Here is a 23,836-nt window from a genome sequence, read left to right on the forward strand (position 1 = left end):
CTCGAGGATATCCTCGTCCACAAAATCCTCCTCCTCGTACTGAGGAACATAATCCTCATCCTCCTCACTAGACTCCTCCTCTATGGGAACATCTTCCCTATGGGCATTCCTCTTGTCCCTGCCTCTCTGAGCCCCTGCTCTCTGAGGTACATCCATGAGTGTGTGGAGACCCATCCTCAATAGGTTTCCCCTATCAAACTTATATGCTGGAGTCTTCCCCTCCTCACCACACAGATCCACCCCAAAGAACTCAAAGATCCTGGTGAGGATCCTACCATATGGAAACCCTCCGTCCTCGGGGTGTGAGGTATGGTGTTCCATAGTCTTGAGGATAACGTAAGGCAAGCATAAGTGCTCGGCACCTCCCTTTAAGGCCTTATAGATACAGAAGGCTAAGTAGGCTGCCATGAAGCCTACCTGGTTCCGATGACCTCCTCTGGGGAGCAAATTGAACTGGACCAAACGGGCAAACGCATGAACCTCTGGGTAAAATGACGTCTCGGAATCCGGACGCTCCCTGCTGCCACAGATGGTCTCATAAATAAGGTCCTGTGTCTCCAAACTCAAGGACGGGCCCATGGGCTTACTCCTGGGAGGACTGTAGAAATGCTGCCCAATTGAAGAAATACCCAAAATGCTAGCCAGGGTGTCCACAGTCAACTGAATGTCCACCCCCTTTACCATGCTGGTTATCGCATACTCTCCATACTGGTAAGAGACCTCCAAGTTGCAGTAGAATCTGCGAACCAGTTACTCATAGCACGGACGGTCTATGTGGAGGATAGACTGCCAACCCAGTGCGGTGAACCTCTCCTGAAGCTGAACCTTGTTGAAGTCGCCAACTACCATAGTCTTCTCCATCATCACAGACCTCTTCAGGAAGGCCTGCCAGTTGGTTGCTGGCTCTGAACAGCGGAAGAGTCCCTCATCGTAGTCAGAAGGGTCAATAGGGGAAGGTCCGGGTCGCCTTATGCGAGGGGCTGGGGAACTAGTCCCTGCACTTTTCCATTTGGAAGCGGTGGTCTTACGCCGAGAGGAAGAGGATGCGGGTTCCTAACCTTTGCGGGAAGACATCCTGGCAAGAAAAGAGGAGAAAGAATGATAAGTAAGGAAGAGGAATAACAAAGGAAATAAATAGATGGGTGAGCAATAGGAGGAAGCCCCAAAACCAATTCTCGCAAAACGGAAACGTGACAAAATGTGACAAGCGAGGAATGATAGAAAGTCTATGGATGAAATGCATGGCCAGTGACAAAACAACAATTATGGCAAAACAGAAATGTGACAAAAGGCATATAAAGCATGGCAAGTGAGGAATGATAGAAAAACCCTAATTCTCAATGTGCAAGTTCAGTCTAAGAAAAATGAAAAGTCTCAAAATAGAGTAACGCTTGAAGCTTACATGTCTATGAATGAAATGCCATCGTTATACAATCTAGAATGTGCCAAGACACCTTCTATTATGACATTGAGGTGCAAGGAATCCACAAGTATGAAGTGATGGACAGAGAATCAAAGAAACCAACACAAAAGAGATGAATTTTCATGGAAAGAGATGGGATTTCATACATACACAACCTTCCATGATCTCTCCAACATTTTAAGTGCAAACCAAGCATAAGGAAACTCATTTGAGTCGTTAGTTGGGGAGAAAAGGGTAGAGATAGAAGAAAGCCCCAAATTAGAGAAAATTAGGGCACGATTAGGTTTTCTCTCAAAAATTGAGAAGTAAATCCTAAAACTAGAAATAAATCACAAAGAAAACATCACATTTTCATGGAAACATTGTTCTATGGAAAGAAACACGGAAAAAAATCAAGATTGAGGACTACACATGGTTTCTACCCCCAAAGTACACGTTCTAAGAAGAAAAAAATGGGAAAGATACTTACTTGGGAGTAGAGGAGTTGAATCTTCCCAAAACCCGCCGGATCGTTGAGTGAGATTGCGAGTGGAAGCGTCAAGGAACCCTCAAAAATCACTTGAGAGAGAGAGAGAAAGGGGGAAGGAATGAGAGAAAAAGAGGAACAGGGGCTTAAAAGCCCTGTTTGTATTTTCGCTCGGGTCAGACCAACGGGCCCACTGGTGGCAGCCCGCCGGTTGGGAGAAAACTTGAAAAAAAAAAAGAGTAGGGGTATTATTATTATTATTATTAGTATAATGATATACCTATGAAAAAAAAAGTGTGCGGCTAGCACCATATTGTCATGTGGGACCATCGTACTACTTGTTGAAGCACTAGCACTGTATTTTCGGGATTAAGTTATGGCTAGTTGCAAAACATCATCCACTATAATACCCTGTGCGTTGGCATATGATTATGTGCCGATATAATTTCTAAGGTGCTTAACCAATGTGGTGTATGGTATGGTCCAGGTGCAAGGATACGATGGTACGTATTAGATCCAGAAGCAATGCACGAGGTACCTCGCGCGGTCCTCGTCCTGTCGGTAGAACACCGAATCTTAGAAGGTCCCGCTCTATGGGGCAAACCCCACTCCCACAACCTCCAGAAACCTTTGGTCAGGGTGTGGCACAAGGGGACCCACCTGTGACTACACTTCCGGATCCTCCACCGGTCATCACTCCGGATGATGTTGCTACCATAATTCAGCAGTCACAACAGGCTTTTCAGCAAAAATGCTTCAACAACAGTTAGACCTTTCTCAAACAGGTCAACCTCCCCGGATACTTACTTCACAGGACCCGCCTGTAGGGTCTGATAGGCGCCACAAGTGGGAGGTACACCTCTAATTCCACCCTTCAGTGTTCCTCCATATGTGGTGCCCCCTCTATACCCTTACTATTTGGCGTATGCACCCAATTACCCGCCGACAAATAATACGTCGAGGGTAGTGGAGTCATTCAAGAGGTACTTGCCACCTGTATTCTCTAAGGTGGGAAGTAATCCTCTAGAGCCGGACCAGTGGATCCAAGAGTTGGAGAAGATATTTGAGGTGATTGAGTGCACTGAGGCATAGAAACTTATATGTGTAGGGCTACAACTCAAGAAGGAGGCCAACTCTTGGTGGCAAGCCTCCAAGCCCATATTGTTGGCTGCATATCCAGAACCCACCTGGGAACAGTTCAAGGAGTTGTTCTTGGTCAATCATTACCCACGTAGCTTCAGAGACCATAAGGAGACAGAATTTATGGCCTTAACTCAAGGGAATAAGACTATCCTTGAGTATCAACAGCAGTTTGAAAGCTTGTTCCATTTTGCCCTTAGGCATATGAGGACAGCTAAAGAAAAGGCTGCAAGATTTCTGAAGGGCTTAAAGGCATCCATTGGGTCAGTACTTGAGGTCTTAGATTTGACAAACTATGGCTAGATTGTGCAGAAAGCTAAGACCATGGAAGATAAGCAAAAGGGAGAACAGTCCCTCAACCCAGTTTGTGGAAAAGGTTAAATCCATTTCCGGACATGGGCAACTCATCCAAGGCATACCGTGGGTCGTATAGTTTTGGGCCTACATATAAACAGCCCTATCGGCCATCTGGCTATCCTCCTCGACCAGCTGGTGATTCGGGCTCCACATCTTTCTGCCCAAACGCTGGTACGGTGCCTACAGTCCCAAGGCCGCCTCGACCTCCATCCACAGCGGGTCAAGTGCAGAGGGGCCCCACCCCAGTTTTGGTATCACAGATCCATTGCTTTAATTGCCATTCCTATGGGCACTATGCTAAGGACTGTCGGGTCAGACCAACCTTGCCCTCCAGTCAGCCCTCTGCTTATCGACCTCCCTTAACTCAGGGGAATCAACCGCAGGGAAGGATGTATGCCCTATCAGCTGAGGAAGCCGAGGCCAGCATGGAGGTGGTAGCAGATACATTTTAAATTTAAGAAATTCCTTATGTTATCTATTGATGACCTGCTGTACTTATATGCATTGTTACACTAGGTGTCCTATCTATATCGGACATACCAGCCTATGTCTTATTCGATTCAGGAGCTACACATTCATTCATATCTAAGAGATTTGCTGAGAAACTTGGTATGTCACCCAGGACACTAGATCATGGGATGATTGTTAGTATGCCTACTGATAAAGTTACACAGTTGAAGGAGGTGTATGGGTCGTGCCTAGTGGAAATCAGTGGGAAGGAATTGGATGCACAACTCATTAAATTCAATATGCAGAATTTTGATGTTATACTAGGCATGGATTGGTTGTCGACCCATCGAGCTAATGTAATGTGTGCTGAAAAATTAATCAGGGTGACAGATGAGGAAGGAAAAGAATTGGTATACCAAGCAGATAAAATGAAACTGGAGAGAAAGGTCCTCGTCTCCGCCCTTCAAGCGGTAAAGTTGTTGGAGAGTGGATGTTAGGGCTACTTAGCATCGGTACTTGATGTTGATGCAAAGGTTACACCTCTAGAAGAGGTAAAGGTGGTTAAAGAGTTTCCCGACGTCTTTCCAGATAAACTGATGCATTTACCGCCTGATAGAGAGTTGGAGTTTGCCATAGACTTAGTTCATGGAGCAGCTCCAGTGTCTAAAGCCCCATACAGGATGGCACCAGCCGAATTGAAGGAGTTGCAGATGCAGTTGCAAGAATTGTTGGAGAAGGGATTTATTCGCCCAAGTGTTTCACCTTGGGGTACCCCAGTATTGTTTGTCAAGAAAAAGGATGGCAGTTTGCGTATGTGCATTGATTACCGGGAATTGAATAAGCTAACCATTAAGAACTGGTACCCATTGCCACGCATTGATGATTTGTTTGACCAACTGCAGGGTGCAAGGGTATTTTCAAAGATAGACCTTAGATCAGGCTATTATCAGCTCAAGATAAAGAGCAGTGACATACCCAAGACAGCATTCAGGACTCGGTATGGTCACTATGAGTTCCTAGTGTTATCTTTTGGGTTAACCAATGCACCGGCAGCGTTTATGGATTTAATGAATCGAGTATTTCATGATGTCCTCGACAAATGGGTAATTATTTTTATTGATGACATCTTGATCAACTCTAAGACTGAAGAGGAGCACACTCAACATTTGAGAATGGTGTTACAGAGGTTGAGAGAACAACAATTGTTTGCCAAATACAACAAATGTGAATTTTGGCTTGAGCAAGTTGGATTCCTGGGACACGTAGTGTCTAAGGCCGGAATTAAGGTGGATCCTGATAAGGTGAAAGCAGTAGTAGAATGGGAAAGCCCTAAGAATGCCACTGAAATTAGAAGTTTCTTGGGTTTGGCTGGGTACTACAGGCGCTTCATTGAGAATTTTACTCGGATCTCAGAACCAATGACTAAGTTAACCAAAAAGGGTGTGAAATTTGAATGGGTAGAGGAATGTGAGAAGAGTTTTCAGGAATTGAAGAAAAGATTGGTGTCGGCCCCTATGTTGACCATCCCCGAAGGCACAGGTGGAATGACAGTCTACAACGATGCTTCCAAGGTTGGGTTGGGTTGTGTTCTCATGCAACGCAGTAAGGTGATAGCGTATGCATCCTGACAACTGATGGAATATGAGAAGAACTACCCCACTCATGGCTTGGAACTAGCCGCAGTCATTTTTGCCCTAAAGATTTGGCGACATTATTTGTATGGGGAGAAGTGCGAGATATACAGTGATCACAAAAGCCTTAAGTACTTTTTCACCCAGAAAGATTTGAACATGAGGCAGAGGAGATGGCTTGAGCTCATGAAGGATTATGACTGTGACATTCAGTATCATCCTGGCAAGGCTAATATAGTGGCAGATGCATTGAGTTAGAAGGCACAGACTGTGTCACTCTCATACTTAGCAGTCAGCCCACCACTCGTGCAAGAAGCGACGCTAATGGATGAAACCCTCTTATATGAAGGAGCAACCTTAGAGCTTGAACATCAACTAGAAAACTTTAAATGGTTGACTGTATCATTGGCGGCTCTACAGGTGCATCCGTCTATTAGGCAAGAGGTGATAATGAAACAACCTTTGGATCCTGAATTGCAGCGGATCAGAGTTAAGATTCAAGATCAAACAATGAACGACCCTGATTTTGTTTTAGCCAGTGATGGGGCATTGATGTTTCGAGGCAGATAGTGTGTGCCCGATGATTTGGATATACTAGACAAGATAGTGCGGGAAGCACATAGCTCTGAGTACTCACTCCACCCAGGAAGTACAAAGATGTATAAAGACCTTAAACAAAATTACTGGTGGCCAAACATGAGAGTCACGGTAGCCCTGTATGTGGCGACTTGTCTTATATGCCAGAAAGTAAAAGTTGAGAGGCATCGACCTTATGGTACTCTTCAACCACTCCCAGTACCAGACTGGAAATGGGATAGGGTTACAATGGACTTTGTCACCAAACTACCATGTACACCTAAGGGGATGGACGCAATATGGGTGATCGTTGGTCGGCTTACCAAGACTGCTCATTTCATTACCATCAAGACCAAGTTCTCTATGGCCAAATTAGCACAACTTTATATGGATAACATAGTGCGCTTGCATGGAGTGCTAGTGAGCATTGTATCAGATAGGGACCCAAGGTTCACTTCCAGATTTTGGAAAAGCTTCCAGCATGCCTTGGGATTACAATTGAATTTGAGTACTGCCTTCCACCCATAGACTGATGGTCAGTCGGAGCGAACCATACAGATATTAGAAGACATGCTTAGGGCATGTGCAATGGAAATGTGTGGTAGTTGGGAAGAATATATACCCTTTATGGAGTTTGCCTATAACAACAGTTACTAAGCTACAATTGGGATGGCTCCATATGAGGCATTATATGGTAGGAAGTGTAGAACTCCTCTGTATTGAAATGAGGTAGGTGAACGTCGAATGTTAGGACTTGAAATGATACAGATGACTTGTGACAAGGTCGATGTTATTCGAGAGCGGATTAAAGCAGCTCAGTCTCGTCAAAAGAGCTATGCGGACAACCGCAGGAAAGACATTGAATTTCAGTCAGGAGAAAAGGTGTTTCTCAAGATCTCTCCTACTAAAGGGTCGCAAAGATTCATAGAAAGGAGAAGTTGAGCCCGAGATACATTGGCCCAGTTGAGATCTTAGCTCGGGTTGGCTCAGTAGCCTACATGCTTGCTCTGCCACCTTCACTTGGGAATGTCCATAACGTATTTCATGTATCCATGCTGAAGCGATACGTTCATGATCCATCTCATGTTTTACTCATGGAACTAGAATATCTAGAAGCGGATATGAACTATACAGAGTAGCCAGCTGAAATCTTAGACCGAAAGGTGAAAACCCTTCGCAACCGCTCCATTTCCTTTGTAAAGGTGCGATGGGCTAATCATTCACTTGAAGAAGCTTCTTGGGAGAAAGAGGATGGAATCCAAGCCAAGTACCCTCATCTTTTCGAACAACCAGGTACGCCAATTTCGAGGACGAAATTTTCAGAAAGGGGGGGGGTAAATGTGATACCCTACTTTTTAAACACAGTCTAATTACAAGGTCTAACACAGATGGTCTATGTGTTGAATTTGAAGGATTTGAAGAAGTGTTTACAAGGTTGGAGAAGCATTGGTGATTTGAAGTGATTTTTGGGTTTTTGAACGAGTTCTTGAGCAAATAAGGTAAGATGGCTTTCCATTCCTTAAATCTAACCTAGATCTAGGTTAGAATCATCTTATGAGACTTTGAATGTGTGGAAAATGGGTTTGGAAAATCCCCATTTGATTCCCCAAAGGTTGGGGAAGGGTTCAGGGAAAATGACATTTTTTCGCCAAGACCGGTGGGCCAAATGGCCCGCCTGAGGGCACCTGCCTGAGAGGGTAGGCCCTCGGGGCCAGCTGGCGGGCCCCTACCGGTGGACCGACTGGCGGGCCAACCTGCCCGTCGGTCCTAGCTGACCCTCGGGGCCAACCGGTGGGCCCCTACCGGCGGGCCGACCTGCCTGTTGGTCATGACCGGTGGGTCAGGACCGGTGGGCCAACCCGCCCACCTGTGAAGACCGGTGGGCCGACCCGCCCACCTATGAAGACCTGTGGGCTATGACAGGTGGGCTGCCCGACCCACCCGAGAGACTCCCAATGTGATTATCCCTTTTGTGTACTTGATATGTAAATTGTATTCTTTTTGTGTAAATATCATGCCTGCGGGTCCACATGTATTTAACTATGTACTACAATTTGGGTATCAAGTATATTGGGGATATTTACAGGTAAATTAAGTCTTCCGCTGAACTGTTGAACATTTTCTTAGTTGTGTGTGTATGCTGTGATTGAGTACTGTATCAGATGATCCTGGCAGGTTTGGGTTAACCAGAGTTAACCCAGTCACCGGTCCGGTTCTATGTGAATGGGGTGTGACAGGCACTATGTAGTCGTACTATCTCACATAGGAGCATACAGTTATGAATGACATATTTCTATGCTACGACCCTTCCTAGCATCACTGGGGGGAAGCCCAAGGTAGTGTACCAATGGTGGCGGTTAGAAGTACACCCGACCGATTACTAGGACGATCAACAACTTTGGTGATATAACAAGAGGGTCAATCGTACTGCTTTTAAATTAATGCAGAGCAAGGCCCATTTTACTGTAATGCAAGGCAAGACCCATTTTACTTTAATGCAAGGCAAGACCCATTTTACTTTTTCGGTATCCACGGCTAGCCTTCTCCTGCAACCCTATGGGTATGTCGTGGGATGGGGTTTATTGCTTGTATCCAGGCCATATGCGCACTCTGGTTGCAAGTCGCAAATGACCTATGACTAGAATTGTTGTCTAAGTTGATTAAGATAAAATGAACTACACGCATATAGGATCATTTGTATTGCTAATGCTTGCTTGGCCTTCCTTTTCACTTACTGGGCTAGTGAGCTCACCTCACGTGTGCACCACTTTTTAGATGATCTTGTAGGTTATCCGACTGAAGAACTAGAGCTAGGACCCACTGTGGAGTTTTCAATTGCAGACTGGTGGGTCTTTGAAGATCTTCGGCACAGGGCCGAGTGCCCGTGCGAGTGTTGTGTTGTGGGATAGCAGCATCGATACCAACATGGATTTCTTTTTGATTATTTTATGATGTTACCCCTTTTCTACTCTAGATGTTTAAATTGTAATTCTTATGCATATCATGCCTACGGGCCCACATGTATATGTACTATATAATACAATTTTGGTATCATGAGTATTGGGGTATTTATAGGTATGTATATTTAAGACTTCCGTTGAAATACAAAATTTACTTGACTTAGTGTGTGTGTATATTGTGTTGTGGTTACTGTATTAGATGATTCTGGCATATTTTGGGTTTACAGGAGTTAACTCGATCACCGGTCTGGTTCTGTGTGAACAGAGTGTGACAATTAGGGTGGGTGACGAAATTAGGTGTCTACACAATGGCATCTTCACCACCCGTATTAGTGCAAAAATATCTTTTCCCTTAGATCTAGATCAGGCCCCCACGTGGCCTATTCACAACTAACCATCTTAAATCTCGTCACTCCTCTTAAATACATAGAAGCCCCCCATTGCATAATTTATATGCTAAACACCCACATCCTTAAATTTCTGAAATAGCATAAAATCCCTCCAGAATTTCGAACAAAAATCTGAAAGAACCACCCAACACCGAGAGCTTTTAGGGATTTTCCAGATTGAAAATTCTTATCGGCTTCACAGAAATGCGTATAACATTTTCATAAAGTTTCCAATTGAGATGAAACAAAGTGCGTTGGAACCATGACTTAGTGCTTTACAACTTTTCAGAAGACCCATTTGTCAGATGTAGCCATATAAAAAGACTATATTTCCCATAAACCTTTCGAATGTCGTAACTTTCTCATTCGGAATTGAAACTTGATGAAACCAAGTGTGTTGGAAATATTAGATTTTTATCGTAAGGTTACATAGAGAACATTTCATCCAAAAAAGTTATCTTTAATGTTGAAACTATCCCTAACTGCCACATACACTAGTTTTTTACTACAAATGTCATAACTTCTTCATACGATATCAAATTGGATGAAATCAGGTGTAGTGCAAAGGATAAATTTCACTTTAAATTTTTTATGAAGAAATCATCTTGTAAGAAAATGATTTTCACTGCCAAAAATTTCTCCGAGCGTAAATAGGCCAAATTTACTAGTTTTGACCTCAAATTTTGCCCCACCTCTCATAGATGAATCATTCCACTCTATACGCTTTGTGTAGCATTGTTATCTCATTGGAGACACTGAATACTGTGATATCACCACTTCTGGCCACATCATCACTGCCTCATGACCGAGGTTGCCAACAAGGACAACCAAAAAATAATATGGAGTTGGTTATTAGGGATTAGTAGGGACCTTTATGGAACTTAAAGGTGACCTATGTACATGTTTTGAATAATTAAATTACCTTTAAGTGGGAAGAATACGTGGATTTACGAGAGGTTGATATCTTGCACCAATTCTCTAACAATTAGGTGAGTGGGTATTTGATTTTAATTTATAATGTTTTTGGATTAATTTCAAGCATGTTCAGACTATAATGCTTTAAATGTTTGCACATTTAAATTATGATTATGTATGTGTTATGATTTTAAAGCATGTGTGAGTATGTGGGAAGTATGAGTATATGGAAAGCATAAGTAATTGGAAAGCGTATATGTGGATGAGATGTGGATGTGGATAGTGAGGGGCACGGTGAGGTCAAAAGGGGATTCTGGTACTATGTGCCCTAGGTGCATGTGTATTATCGTTGTTGTTGTGATTGCATTCATGTATTGTATTTATTGCTATGATCACAACCCCGGTGCTACAATTCCTTGCCAGTAAGGGATTAGGTATTGGCTAATCCTAGCGGGTAGGTATAAGGTTCGTTCTGGAATATCAAGTCCATTATACAAAATGTGAATGTTGTATATGGGCACTGCACGGCTGGGATTGGTGCAAGTAGGGGATTACTATTAGGGGCTTACTGGGTACCGAAGTATAAATGTAGGGACCGGTATGCTCTTGACTTGCAACTAGCTTGTATCGTTAAGTGATTGGTAGTTACTAGAGAAGGGGATACCACCTAGGTTGCGTAGCACTAAAACAAAATCTATCAGACTTAGTATGATTATCTAGGTATAATATTTTGAATGGGACTTATGCTGCATTGAGTGACTTGTTTAAGCGTATCATAACATCATTATTGGTTATGTATATTTGTATACACCCACCCATCACTGGGCTTGCGAAGCTCATCCCACGTTATATTTCTTTTAGATAGTGATTTAGGTGTTTAGGTATCTGAGCAGAGTGAGATCCCAGTTAGCATAGTCGAGGAGTCTTGTACTCAAAAGTATGTGGAACATGACCAAGACTGTGGTTGCAAGTGTTTGTGCCGTTGGGCATCATCTCACATTCTTTTTTATTCTTTTTGTGTAATTATTATGCTGCTACTATGATACCATATTTATTAGGTGGTAATCTCAAGAACAACGTTTGTGGCTAACTTTGATAACATTTAGTAGTTCATCAGCCTATAACTACAGTATGATATTATTAAACTACTTGATTTTGTTAGATTACCTTGTTAAATTGTGTTTTGTTAAAGCACTACATTTGTGATCTTGGAGGATTGACTGACCACCGAATGGTGTCCAGGTCACACAGCCAAGGCTTTGAGAAGTGAGGTGTGACAATACTAACAACGCAATCCTAAATTACTTTGCTAGTAGACTTGTTAATGATCAAGGGAATGACATCTTCCAAAAGAGACACAATGAGAAAATGCAGATGGCATTGACCTTCGAAGGAATGGGGTGATCTGAGCATGCAAAGAAGAAAGTTCTTGGGCGTTAGCTTCAAGGAAAGAAAATGGTGGGCAACACTCACAGAGGGTTGCAGGAAGGTGGCAGGTGCAGTTGTGGATGTAAGAACCTAAGAGGTGGCAGAAAGAGGAGTGTCATGCATCGGTAGATTGCGGTGATGGAGAGAAGGAGGGAAGAAGACGGATAGGAGGGCGTGATCCAAAGAGGGCTTTGATACAATGTCAACGTGAATTCTTTATTGATTCAAGTTGTTCTACAATTGTGGAGAATGGATGATTATATATAAGAGGACTTGTAACCCTAGCCAAATACACAACTAAGGAAATACAATATTAAATGGACTCTTGCTATAGATGGAGATTACATATGATATTGAAAATTTTAGTTTCCTAGTATAGGTAGACTCAATATTGTCCAATAGCCTAGAGCTGTCTTTTTTCTAAAATTTCTGTTGAAGAAGGTCGTATATGTAGTTTTATTAAACATGGATGCAATACAAATTCTACTTTTTATAGCTCCCCTTCCATTTGGAATGAGCTACCTATTGAACACTTCATTCTATATTTTGTTGTTGCTTGGAATGATGAGTTGAAATTAGGAAGTAGGGGGCTATGATTATAAGGAACAATTTTGAATTTTTTGTTGCCACTAAGTGCAAGATTAATTATGGCTTCTTTGTTGTTCCATAGAGGCAGAGGTGATTAGTAGGGGTGTCAAGAAAGCCTGATCAGCCCGAAGACCGCCCTAAGCCCAAACAGGGCCTGGGCCGAGATTTCAGCCCATAGGATGGACAGGGCTGAGAATTTCAGGCTCGAGGCTGTGTTGGATTGGGCCTGGGTTGAGGTCTCAACCCAATCCAACCCGACCCAACCCAACCCAACCCAGTCCGATCCAACCTTGTATATTAATAATAATAATATAAATATGTTAATAATTATAAATGGGTACTTATAGAAAAGGTCTACAAAAGTCTTTCATTTTCTACAATCTACATATATACAAAAACTTTGATTTTTGGCCTCGGCAATGCATCAAGATCAAGCAACCAAGTAAGCAATAGTACTGGGCTAGGTTGGATAGGGTTAAGCCAGGCCCAATCAGGGTCCATCAGGACTGGGTTGGATTGGGCTAAACCCTTCAGGGTTGGCCCTGGGCTGAGATATCCCAGTCTGACCTAGGGCTGGGTAGAACTTAGTTTGAGTTAAGAGACCTTAGGGTTGGGCTAGGGTTTAAAAAACCAACCCAACCCAACCCGGCCCATTGATACCCCTAGTGATTAGGGATGGATTGCCCTTGGTTCAAAGCCTAAAAATTGACCGCATTCATTCTATTTTTGGACTGTCAGGCAGTGGTGAATGTTTTTATTAGACTGGGTCACAATGATCATTATGAAAACATTATTTCTTTATTTTCTCATTTCTCTGTAATTTTTTTTTTGGTGGGCTGGGCTGGGTTGGGTTGGCACAATAAATTGGTCTTGTGGTCCTCCAAAACATAAAGTGCATATAAGAAAGGAAATTATCATAAAGAGAAAGCAACATAACCATTTCATTAAAACTCAAATAATTATTCGAATCTTTAACACCCATATCTACCTTCTAATATTCTTTATATTGCCTACAATGTTTGCTGATACATTTTTCTTCTTCTCATATATTTCCCCTCAAGAACAAGAAGAAGAAGAACTCCGGATTCATGCCGATTGGGATTTCTTCATCTCAATGAGCATGGCCATTTTGTATGCTCTTGAAAAGTGATTTAGACGACGAAACGGTTCCGATTACCCCGAAGAAAGACCCAAATACAATTAGGGACACATTAAGGAGTAGATGAGGCCTTGATATATGAGACCAACATATCTTGGTGTAGAAAGCACAAGGAAATATAACACAAATACTAATACTAACCAAGGATCCAGTTAAGCCAAGAACATGTTGGAAGTAAGGGATTAAGAGAGCTAACACTAAGATGACTATAAGGAGTAATGATCCAAAGCTACCCCTGATGAACATCTTCATTCTGGAACTCATTGATCTTGGAAGGCTATGCTCAAGTTGTATTGCGATTGGCGCAAATTCAAGTGCATACTTAGTCATGGGGGTCAGTATAGTTGCCCATAGTGCTATTTTGGTAACGATGAGATGTGGAGGCATGCTAAGAGTGATCTGCGGGTTTACATGAGGCCCAAACAACTTGGCACCCATGAATGATAGAGCTGTGTAGAGGATTGTAACCAGAGTGAAGGTCGTAATTGACACCTGATCAAAGGTAATTAAGAACAATAAATGGGTACTTCATTAATATCAATTAGAACAAATCCAATTTTTACTCAGGCAGCACGTGGATTTAATTATTGTTTCAAATCCATTTTAAAGTTCTTTTGTTGGTCATTTTTTTGATATTTTGGGGGTGGGGGAGGGGGAGGGGGAGGGGCAGGGAGGGGATGGGGTGGGGAAAACGGATCAAGTCCTCGTATGAGAACCATTCTTGAATAGAGTTGATCCGCACAGATTGAATCCACCCAGCAATTAACTCTATGATGGATTCCATCTGTGTGGATCAGCCTGTATGAGAATGGTTCTCGTACGAGAACCTGATCCACATTCTGGGGTGGCCATGGTGTGGTGTGGTGGGGCAAGAGATCGTTGCTTGGTTGCGGGCCCCCTACACCAGAAAGATAGTCAATGAGAGCGTATGCAGGGGTATCAACATGAAAATGATTTTTTTATTTCATAGGGGGAATGGTAATTTCATAGACCCCTGTGACTCAGTGTATGCGGTCAGGCAACTTTTTTTTTTACCCTTTCTTTGTTGGGAAAAAAGAGCGTGCCTACTATGCCCAGCCACAAAAGCAGAAATGTCTGTCCTGTTGATGCTTCCTCATGTGCACCCATTGGTCCCGTGGTGGTGTAAGGGTCACACTCCTAGACAGAGAACTCTTGTCCCCATCACAATCCCAGCACACATGGTGAGTTAGGATTGGACCACAACCCTGCCTGATTGGCGGTAAAATTTTATCACACACATCACAAGAAAGAAAAAGAGAGTTAGTTACCTTAGTAAACTGGGAGGGATCTTTCATGGCTTTGTAGATGTTTGGGAAGACAATATGGCCAGCATAACTGAAGATGTAAAGGCCAGAAATCCCAGGAACCTTATGCAACTGAAGCACTGGTATCCTGTGGTTTGCTTTGACTCCACCAAACACAGCACATAACCCTACACTTGAAAGAATGGCTAGAGACATCAAGATCCCTCCAGAAGATAGGAAAGATATGGAACACAAATCTCTTAGCCACAGACTAGGCAGTGCCACTAAGACTGCTATAACTGTCAGAGCCTGAGATGTTGAGAGACCATGAAGCCCTGGCAAATAAACTTGTGCTCCACTGAAAACAGTAGAGAGGTTATCACTTAAAGAGATGGTGTAGGATACTAAGGCCATGAAGATCTCCAAGTATATGAAAGTTGAAGCTAACACTCTCCCTCTTATCCCAAATGCATTTTGTCCAATATCTTGGTAGTTCCTTGACTTGGAATTCTCTTCTAGGCATTTCCCTAGTAGATATGATGTGTATGCACAAATAATTCCAAGTCCTACAAGAAGGATTGCTGTACACCACCCTCCATTCTCCAGTGCATAGGGTGTTGAGAGCTGCCCAAGCCCTGTAAATTAAACATAAAAATTAAACAAAATATGGTGGCTAATTCACTGAAATTTACATTTTAAAGGAAGAAAGAAGAGGCATCACTCACCAATTAGCATTCCAACCATATTGATGACAGCATGAGTAAAAGAGCTATTAGCCCTCACATGGTGCTCCCCATCATCCATTCCATTAACTTCTTTCTTCACGTCTTCATCTGCAGAATCACACTTGCAGGCTTTGTTCTCCTCCACACAAACATGACAACTAGTCCATGAGAGTGCCAATTTCGTGCCGCCGTTCACCGACTCGTTAGCAACTTTATTCCGGTGAGGTGGGGGCTCTGCTATTTCCAGACCTAATAATCTCCAGAATGACTTCAATTTACCTCCCAACATTTTCTTCAATTCACAATGTCGACTGAGAGCTTCTAAGGCTTGATAACTCTGTGAAGTGATTCACTAGAAAGTTCACTTCTACAAGGAATTGAAGTGGTTGCTTATGTATTTATAAGAGTAAGACATAGGTACATACACCTTAATTAACAGCTAATGGAATTAAGAATCTAATTATTCTTTGTATGTACATGTCTAGGACTGCAAGAGAGAGAGAGAGAGAGAGAGAGAGAGAGAGAGAGAGAGAGAGAGAGAGACGTGTGATTTCTCGTGTGGAGAAAGTAGAAGCTATGTTCCAACAAATTGGGGTGGAGGTTGGCAAATTGCAAAAGTGGGTTTCTTATGTAAGATAAAGATAAATGTGAGGTCACATCCAACAAAAAAACCCATTTGGTTGCATAGTTGAAGAAGTTGGCTTCACGTATTGTGTTTTCTATTCTTCTCACGTATTCTGTTTTCTATGCTTCTCCTATTTAATTTCCTCTTTACTAATTCTACCTTACTGTAAGATGAAAAGTTTAATTATTTTTTTTTGGTAGGATGAAAAGTTTAATTCGCTTCTACAAGAAAGTGATACCAAACAGACCATTAACCTTTTTTTTTTTTTATATGGTAAACGACCATTAACTTTGTGGTGATAGAGAATTTAATATGGATTTCCTCATAAAACCAGTAAAACCTCATCCCAGCTAACTATGGTTGTGCATCTGATGAATAAGATGCGTATTACATTTTAGAACCCTCAAAATGTATTCATTAAGGTAATGTTTGATTGCAAGGAAAATTAAAGAGAAAGGAAGTGAAATTTATCAAAACCTAAAAAAAAAAAAAAAAAAAACTTTTTTAATAATTAGCCCATGTGACTATATCATTAACTCCAAATCATTTCATATTGGTTATTAAATTTCTCTTTACTTTCATATGAATCCTTTTAGTTTAAAAAGTAAATAAAATTTACATGTAAAATATAGTATTACTAAAAATGATATGAAATTTTAGTAGTTTATGCAATCATATGCGGTAATGATTACAAAAGTTTCTTTTTTAGGTTTAAAAAATTTCCTTTAAATCCCTTTATGCAACCTAAGGAAGCCTACAGGGTTTAATGCATGATGACTAAATGTGAATACTCTATCAAGTTTCTTAGGTAAAAGATATAGGTGGATATAAAAACCAACCATATATTATCTTGACTACCTAATGCAACATAAACAGAGATACTCACTTAAGCTGATGAGAATTTGCTAATTTTCTTTTACCCAGGGTAAATTTCAATCTTATAAAATATATGGTGGGAGTTTATGATGACATATAGGTCCAATTACAAGGTCAAATCATTAGTGGTGAGAGGATTCATTCTTCTCCACGAGTAAAAGATAACTTTATCCAACTATTTTCGGCTAAACCAAGAAACAAAACTTTGTCTAACCACTTTCAACTAAACCAAGAAACAAACTGAAACACATGAAATTTTATCCTTAAAACAAAAGATAGTGTTTTCTTTAAGAAACAGATGAAAATTCCTAAGATGCCCACCATTTTCTACCCTGGGATGATTGGAGATGTAAGTGCAGAACATAACTGAAATTCTTATATATAGAAATCTAATTTGGTAAGAATAAAATTGGTTGAATTTTTTAATTGGGAAGTTATACCGTGACATTGACATTGAGTTAGGTTTTCCACAATCTCCATGACAGTGTGGGCTTGCAAGTACCACCTAGTGATATGAATGGATTATTTTTTCTTCCCAAAGGTTCTGCTATACCCATATATATATATATATATATATATATTTATTACTAAAACTGCATTCAAACCTCGATGTTCAATATTTGATTAACAACTAGACTTTGGTTTGAGTGCCAAATAGACCTAAAATTAAAGCTCATTTATTTTCTATAACTGATGGGAGGATGGATTTTCCATAATCCCACATACAAAGTGAATGCCAAATGTGTATCTGAAACTAGGATTAGATAAAAGGTTAGAAGAAAAAAAGCATTGAAATTGTCAGCTTTTTATCCACATCTTGTTTGCCATATGTATGCTGCTTCTTAGTACAATAATGTTGAAATTGATAGGTTAAACACTGGTCCACTCTTATGTAGTTACACCATACAAGTTTATTGGTAACTACTATTTTTTTTTTAATAAGGATTTATCATGCTTATTTTGCCAAATATAATTAAAAAGAACAAAGTAAATATAAATAATAAAAGATGCAAAAGGTATTAACCTCCACCTGTAGACTTAGATTGAAGGTCTAAAGTTGATTTGAACATTTCCTCAGAGAGATCTCAAAAGAGATTGTTCGATGTAAGCTTAGATCCCATTCTTACTATGTAGTGGAGAGAATGGAATAAAGAAGATTGGTGAGGTCACATCCACCAAGGATTCTAATTAACTAAGAGAATACATGTTCTCCCACGTACTAGCAAGGGATGCATGATTAGCCATAAACCTAACTTGATATTCTCATGCAATAGCATAACAAACCATAAACAGTGAAAAATGAAAAAAAAATCTGCTTCTTAGGAGAATCTGTGGAAGATTTTATTCTTATTACAAATTTCTGGGAAGATAGTAGGAAGAGTGGATAAGCATATTTCTATTTTTAGTATTTATTATTCTTGGAAGAAAACCATCTAATAAAATTGATTCGATTCATTGCATCAGCCATCAAGTGATCAGTCAATTCATTCCTAAGTTTGGGAGGGTCAATCAAATAATTCTCGTGATTAATTCATCAAAAATGTTCATGAACTTGCTTTTGGCAATACAAGAATTTAATTTGCCTAGTCCGTTAATTCCATCCTTCAAAAAGATAGATATGACTAATTATCCCTGATTCCCTCCCCTCCATTCCTCTTAAAAAAAGATACTGCGGTCCATAATTATCACAAATAAACCAAACACTTGATTTGTTGTACTTTATGGAATTCATTGTGAATCAAGAACAAGTGCAGGTGAATCAATTCCTAGTTTGTTGGGGGGTGGTATGGTGAGTGTGTCTATTATGGGTTTCACCTAAGAGATTCTATGACAAAAGACTATTGACATTCTCTCCATCCTATCAATAGTCCGGACATCCAATCTAGACCATGGATAAATCACCCAATTCGTAATGGAATCAGTGGTCCGTGATACCGATTATCCAGCGATCCAGGGTTATTAATCGGGATCAATGGGTGGATCCAATGATTCTTTAAATGGACTCCTCTATTGTCTCCATCCCACGTCTTGTGTGCGACCGTTCATAATGCATGGCCATACACAAAACCTTTGGCTTTTCGTTTTTGTTATATGGGTTGTTGGACTGGGTTTCAACCCGGTTTCTTCGTGGGTCGCCCACTTAGGGTAATTGAGAACCTTAGCTAGCCAATTCTTTATAAATAAGAGGGTTTTGACCACAAAGCTAATAAGAGTTTTGACGTAATGGCAAGAGCTCTCTTTCTCCCTATTCTATTCTGTTTCTCCCAATTGAGAATGTGTGTCTCGAAGGATCTCCATTGCAATCCTTGGATTTAGAGGGTGGAATATTGCCAAGCAAGATCGCCGCAACCTTTCGTTCGTCGTTGTTTAACGATGCTTTTGTAACCCGATTCATTCCGCTGCGAGGAAAGCTCCATTGAGGTAATCCCCTATACTTGTTTATTTTTCTGTTTAACATTGGCATTAGAACCAAGTTATGGTTGCATTCAATCGTATTGATGCGCATGATCTTACATTGTTGTGCATAATCTCGCCCAACCGTGCTTGTTCATGGCCTTTTCACGTAACAAAAATCTAAACTGTGTGCATAGAAGGTAGAGAGGCTACCGTCGTTTTTACTCTGCAGGCGGGCACTACTCGCATAGGCAGGGTTGCGGGACAGATGGAATCTCCCGGGGTCAACGGCAATAGCCCGAACACGCAGAAACCGTAATGTCCAATTAATGTTTGGATCCTTCTTCGGAAGATATGGGGGTTCTTGAGTTCCTGGTTGCTTCTTTTTGATTAAATAAAAAAAAAAAGGTTAATCGTTTGAGTTTCAAAGTGCTGTATGAATTTAAAGTTTCTAATGATTATTTCTTTTTTCCTTTTGAGTTTTCAAATCCACGGCTTCATTGGAGGCTGTTTCTCAGCCGAACCAGCCAAGTTATCCTTTGTTTTACTTTAATCCTCTGTTTTATTTATTTGCTTAAAAAAAAGGGGGTTAAAGAATTTATATCATTATCATTGATTGTAATGATTGTGGGTCACAGTTTGAGAGATCAGGTCTGATCGGTTTGGATTTACAAGTATTGAAAAATTTAAACCTTGATTGTGATAAAGGGTTTATTTGTTGAATCCTACTCAAAGGTTTATTTTGTATAATGTAATTTAGGGTATAAGTTTGTGTAACCCTACCTAAAATTATGTTTTTGCCCTTATTGACTTAAGTCAAAGGGCGAGGGTACTTTATATGATTTACTTTATTGTTGTTGATATGATAATACATATTTATGTTCTTTGCTTTACATTATTGGGATTATTGGCATGACTTGAACCTGCGACCTTCATGTTAGCCAGATATATATATATATATATATATAGATATATATGTGTGTGTGTGTGTGTATTGGCAAATATATAAATATATATATGTGTGTGTGTGTGTATTGGCAAAAATATATATATATATATATATGTGTGTGTGTATATTGTCAAATCATCATATCCTCCCATGGCATTTATGACTTGTGACTCGCTCCACTTCTTGGGATGCATGGTCGATCTCCTCCCATTGACCTATGGTTGTTTATTTATTTTTTATTTTTTTATTTTTGGGTTAGAGATCATGGTTGGTATGTAATTTAAGTGGGTATGTTCATGTATGTACGCTAGAGGTAGTTTTCGTGCATGATGTAAAGTGCAGCGCTCCCTACTCAGTAGATTGATGTAGTAGGACTTTTAAAGGATGTAATTATTTTGTGACAATGTAATTAATTTTTTGAGAAGCCTTGTAAAAGAAAAGCGCCTCACACTGTATATCATACATTTACACTACCTCGACATGTCACTTTAAGTACCAATCAGGTTCCTATGTGGGACCCATGCGCACCATTTATCTAGCGCAATTTTGTGGATTGGAGATACCTAATCTCCTTATATTTATTCAAAATCAATTAAAATTATATATTCTTGACCCACACATGTGAGATTTGATTATGTGACCTTGAAGTTTGAGATGTATAAGATGGATCCTAAGCACATTATGCCTGAACACCTTAGGGTGGTCAAGGACAAGATTCGGAAGCTGAAAGATGCTGAGACTACTCTTACTAATGAGCAGCAGGTTAAAGATGTCATTAGGACACTACCCAATTCTTAGAGCCTCATAAAACTCGTTCTCACACATAATGACAACATTAGAAATTTTACTGACGTTGCACAACATGTGGAACTTGAGGCGGAGTGCCAAGAGGAGAACGATGTAACTGCCCTAGTCGCTCAGGGAGACAAGTGCAAGTTCAAGTGCAAAAGACAGGGCAACCCACGAAATTAGGGTATGGCTCAAAATTAGGTACCAGAAGAAGGCAAACTCGCCAAGTGCAAAAGAGGCAAGCGTGATGAAAAGAAAGATTTATTCAAGGTCAAATGCTACAACTGCCAGAAGATGGGGCACTTCGCTCGTGACTGCACTGAGCCGAAGCAGGTACCATTTCTATCTCTTTCTCTGTACATTTTGTTACACTCATGTTTTGGTTGCCCATACATAGTCTAATTGGATTGTGGATACATGAGCAACAAAACATATAGCATGAGATCGAGGGGGTTTTGTAGATTATCATAGAATTCCAGATGGATCTCAGAATGTGTTCATGGGGAGCGGCACTAGTGAAGCAGTTCGAGGAGTTGGCACTTATCAACTTAAGATGCATACTGGAAGCACCTTGCTTCTTCACAACATGCTTTATGCACCAGATATTCAGCATAATCTACTTTCAGTTTCTGCATTATTACCTTTACGATATTCATTCCATATTGATAGTTGCACTTTAGAGTTTTATTTGAGTGGTATTTTTGTTGGACGTGGATCCTTAATTGATGGATTTTTTAAATTAGATTTAATTGATTCTGCTTCATTTGTTTCTTATGTAGTTAATACATGTGATAATTCTAAATTTATTATATGGCATGCTAGATTGGGACACATAGGGCGAGACATGATGGCTAGGTTAGCTAGAGAAGGCATTTTAGGCTCACTCGATAAAGTCAACCTCCCTGTGTGCGAGCCCTATCTAGCAAGTAAGGCTCATCGAAAGCCTTTTGGAAAGACAGTGCGAACTACCCAGCCTCTAGAACTTTTCCACTCAGATACTTGTGAACCTATGAATGTAAAGGCACGCTATGGTGCCCCTTCTTTTCTTATATTTATTGATGATTATTGCTATACAGTTATGTGTATTTGATCGCTCACTGCTATAAGGCATTAGATTGCTTCAAATGCTTCATGGCAGGGGTTGAGAATTAGTTAAGTAAGAGCTTATCTGTGCACTGACTGAGGATGCGACTATCTATCTGACCAGTTTAAAAAATTGTGTGAGGAGAAGGGGATTCGTAAGAAATAAACCATTTCTTGCACTCCGTAGCAAAATGGCATAGGGAGAGGAGAAATATGACACTCTTAGATATAGTTAGGTCGGTGATGGCGCAAGCCAACCTCCCGATATCTTTCTAGGGTGATGCTCTTATGACTGCTGCCTATATACTTAACTGAGTGCCTTTACAGTCAGTTCCTTTGACACCCTATGAATTATGGAAGGGCACAAAGCCAAATTTAGGGCATATGCAATTATGGGGATCAACATGTTATGTTCATAGCACCTCCCATAAGTTTGGGAAGCTTGGCCCTAGAGCTAGGAAATACATTTATAAGATATTTCGATAGCTTGAAGGGTTACGTTATGTACGGTGAATGCCTTGATGGAGGAATGACTGAGATAGAGTCATGGGATATTGACTTTATTGAGACAGATATTCCAAGCATTAGTGACGCCAGTAGGGATCTTGACCTCTTTGAGATAGAGGACGAGGAAAGCGTCTCACCTACTCTTGGCGAGGGTGGGGAATTAACTCATCCTGTAATCACCAGAGAAAGTGAAGTTGATTAGCCTAGTGGAAGTGCACCAACCAATGGGAGTGTACCACTAGACGATTATCAGGATTCTGTTGTGTGTAGGAGCACTTGTGGATATATTGGCCATAGTCATTTTGAGGTTGAAGGGGAAGCTCTCATCTGTATCCCAAAGGATGAAGATGAGCCCACTTCTTTGTGAGAGACACTCTCGTCACCTGCTAAGGATAAGTGGAAAGTTGATATGGAGGATGAACTGAGTTCTGAGTAAGAACCAGGAGTTCTGAGTAAGAACCAGGTATGGGACTTAGTTAACCTACCTCCTGGGCATAAGACCATTGGAAATAAATGGGTTTTAAAGGTCAAACGTAAGACACATGGTCCAATTGATAAGTATAAGGCATGCCTTGTGGCGAAAGGCTATACCCAAAAGGAGGGTGCAGACTATGATGAGACACTCCACAGTAGTGAGAATTACCTTGATTCGCCTAATTCTAGCCATTATCGTAAAATTAAATTTGGAACTCTTTCAGATGGATGTTAAAACTGCATTTCTTAATAGAGAACTAGACGAGGAGATCTTTATGGATCAACCAGTGGATTTTTAGGTCAAAGGACAAGTGCGCAAAGTTTATCGTCTCAAATATTCTTTTTATGGCCTTAAACAATCGTCTAGGCAGTGGTATTTTAGATTTCATCATGCCATTATCTCTGTTGGTTTTGAAATGATTGAAGAGGACCACTATGTGTATGTGAAATGGTCCAAAGGAAGTTTTCTTATTCTATCATTATATGTTGATGACATTATATTGGCTGGGAATGACGAAGAGATGATTGTCGTCACTAAAGAGTGGTTGTCCTTTACTTTTGAGATGAAGGACATGGGTGAAACCAACTTTGTGTTAGGCATTAAGATTATTAGGAATCGCTCTAAGAATATTCTTAGTTTATCTCAAGAGACTTACATAAAGAAGAT

At 40.7% G+C, this 23,836-nt stretch overlaps 1 protein-coding gene across 1 annotated transcript; it reads right to left on the reverse strand.

Annotated features, from left to right (window-relative positions):
• Window positions 1-13,234: 13,234 nt before the first annotated feature.
• LOC122063478 (amino acid transporter AVT1H) lies at window positions 13,235-15,844 on the reverse strand. The gene is made up of 3 exons (XM_042627180.1): window positions 15,473-15,844; window positions 14,772-15,382; window positions 13,235-13,974 (listed from the first exon to the last, which is right to left on the reverse strand). The coding sequence occupies exons 1-3, from the start codon at window positions 15,759-15,761 to the stop codon at window positions 13,435-13,437; spliced, it is 1,440 nt and encodes a 479-aa protein (XP_042483114.1). The 5' UTR covers window positions 15,762-15,844; the 3' UTR covers window positions 13,235-13,434.
• Between the last annotated feature and the right edge of the window lie 7,992 nt (window positions 15,845-23,836).

The sequence above is a fragment of the Macadamia integrifolia genome, unplaced genomic scaffold (genome assembly GCF_013358625.1).
Source record: "Macadamia integrifolia cultivar HAES 741 unplaced genomic scaffold, SCU_Mint_v3 scaffold1338, whole genome shotgun sequence".
Classification (NCBI taxonomy): Eukaryota; Viridiplantae; Streptophyta; class Magnoliopsida; order Proteales; family Proteaceae; genus Macadamia; species Macadamia integrifolia.

Coding starts and splice junctions, on each gene's coding strand:
- LOC122063478 (XM_042627180.1), bottom strand. CDS start 15,761: ATGTTGGGAGGTAAATTGAAGTCATTCTGGAGATTATTAGGTCTGGAA. Junction 15,383..15,472: donor TATGGTTGGAATGCTAATTG/GTGAGTGATGCC, acceptor TTTAATTTACAG/GGCTTGGGCAGCTCTCAACA. Junction 13,975..14,771: donor ATCCCTCCCAGTTTACTAAG/GTAACTAACTCT, acceptor ACCTTTGATCAG/GTGTCAATTACGACCTTCAC.